The 951-nt window shown below is 61.5% G+C and overlaps 1 protein-coding gene across 1 annotated transcript; it reads right to left on the bottom strand.

Annotated features, from left to right (window-relative positions):
- Positions 1-25: 25 nt before the first annotated feature.
- LOC109364910 (maestro heat-like repeat-containing protein family member 2A) lies at positions 26-935 on the bottom strand. Its single transcript, XM_019611495.1, has 3 exons — positions 613-935; positions 350-472; positions 26-214 (listed from the first exon to the last, which is right to left on the bottom strand). The coding sequence occupies exons 1-3, from the start codon at positions 832-834 to the stop codon at positions 26-28; spliced, it is 534 nt and encodes a 177-aa protein (XP_019467040.1). The 5' UTR covers positions 835-935.
- Between the last annotated feature and the right edge of the window lie 16 nt (positions 936-951).

The following is a 951-nucleotide window of genomic DNA, read 5'->3' on the forward strand; positions in this document are numbered from 1 at the left end:
ACCCCTTTCCCGGTTGTTAGAGATGTCAGGAGGCTGAGGGCACTCTACCATAGGTGCTGAAGAGTTTGCTCAGGGTGATGAGCACAAACTCCTTGGACATCTCCCCCACGGCCTTCAGGTGGCTCTGGAGCTCGGCCATCACCAAGGTGAAGTGCGTCCGGGCCAGAGCCACCAGGACATTGCTGGCAGCTGTCCTCACATTGCTGGTCACGCCCTGAAAAAGAGTCTCTGGTGACACGCGGCACAGGAGATTGCCTGAGGCTCTTGGAAGGGCTAAGCCACCACCATCCACCAGCAGAACACCAGCGTGGGCAGGCGGCTCCTTTTGCTTTTAGCAGTGACCCCTCACCTGGGCTGCCGTCAGGTCCTGGGACACCTCTGCCAGCAGCCGGTTCACCACTCCGCACGGCGGGCGGCTGTCATCTTCCCACAGGGCGCTCTCCAGCTCACAGTACGCCTGCGCTCGGTCACCCTGGGGACAAGGATCAGTCACGCTCGCTTTGCCCTCTGCCACCCATCGCTGTGTGGATGTGCTGTTTGGGCCTGGCACCCACGGGAGCATGGCACTGGGCCAGGAGAACAAGGATTGATGGTTGGATGTCCCCAACTCACCTCCCGATCTTGCAGGCACTGCAGCAACAAAGTCACGGCGCAGGTAGGGACAGGGCTTGACACCCTGCTTCTCTCCCTGCGACGCGTACGCCTGGGCATGCAGCCCACACAAGCAAAGAGACCTGGAAGGAAAGAGCAGAGCAGCTGCTGCTGGTGTTGCTTGGAGCCAGGGCCGAGCATCTGGCCAGCTCTGGGAGGAACGCTCCTCCAGCCCCACAGCATGGGCCTGCATGTGGTTGGCGGGGACAGGGGAGGGAGCTTTCCCTTTGCTGGGGTACTTGGGAAACCATGGTGGGCAGCTGCACTCAGCAGAGCAAGGACAGTGCTGCTGGCACGTCC

Source organism: Meleagris gallopavo, unplaced genomic scaffold (genome assembly GCF_000146605.3).
Source record: "Meleagris gallopavo isolate NT-WF06-2002-E0010 breed Aviagen turkey brand Nicholas breeding stock unplaced genomic scaffold, Turkey_5.1 ChrUn_random_7180001936190, whole genome shotgun sequence".
In the NCBI taxonomy this organism is placed as follows: Eukaryota; Metazoa; Chordata; class Aves; order Galliformes; family Phasianidae; genus Meleagris; species Meleagris gallopavo.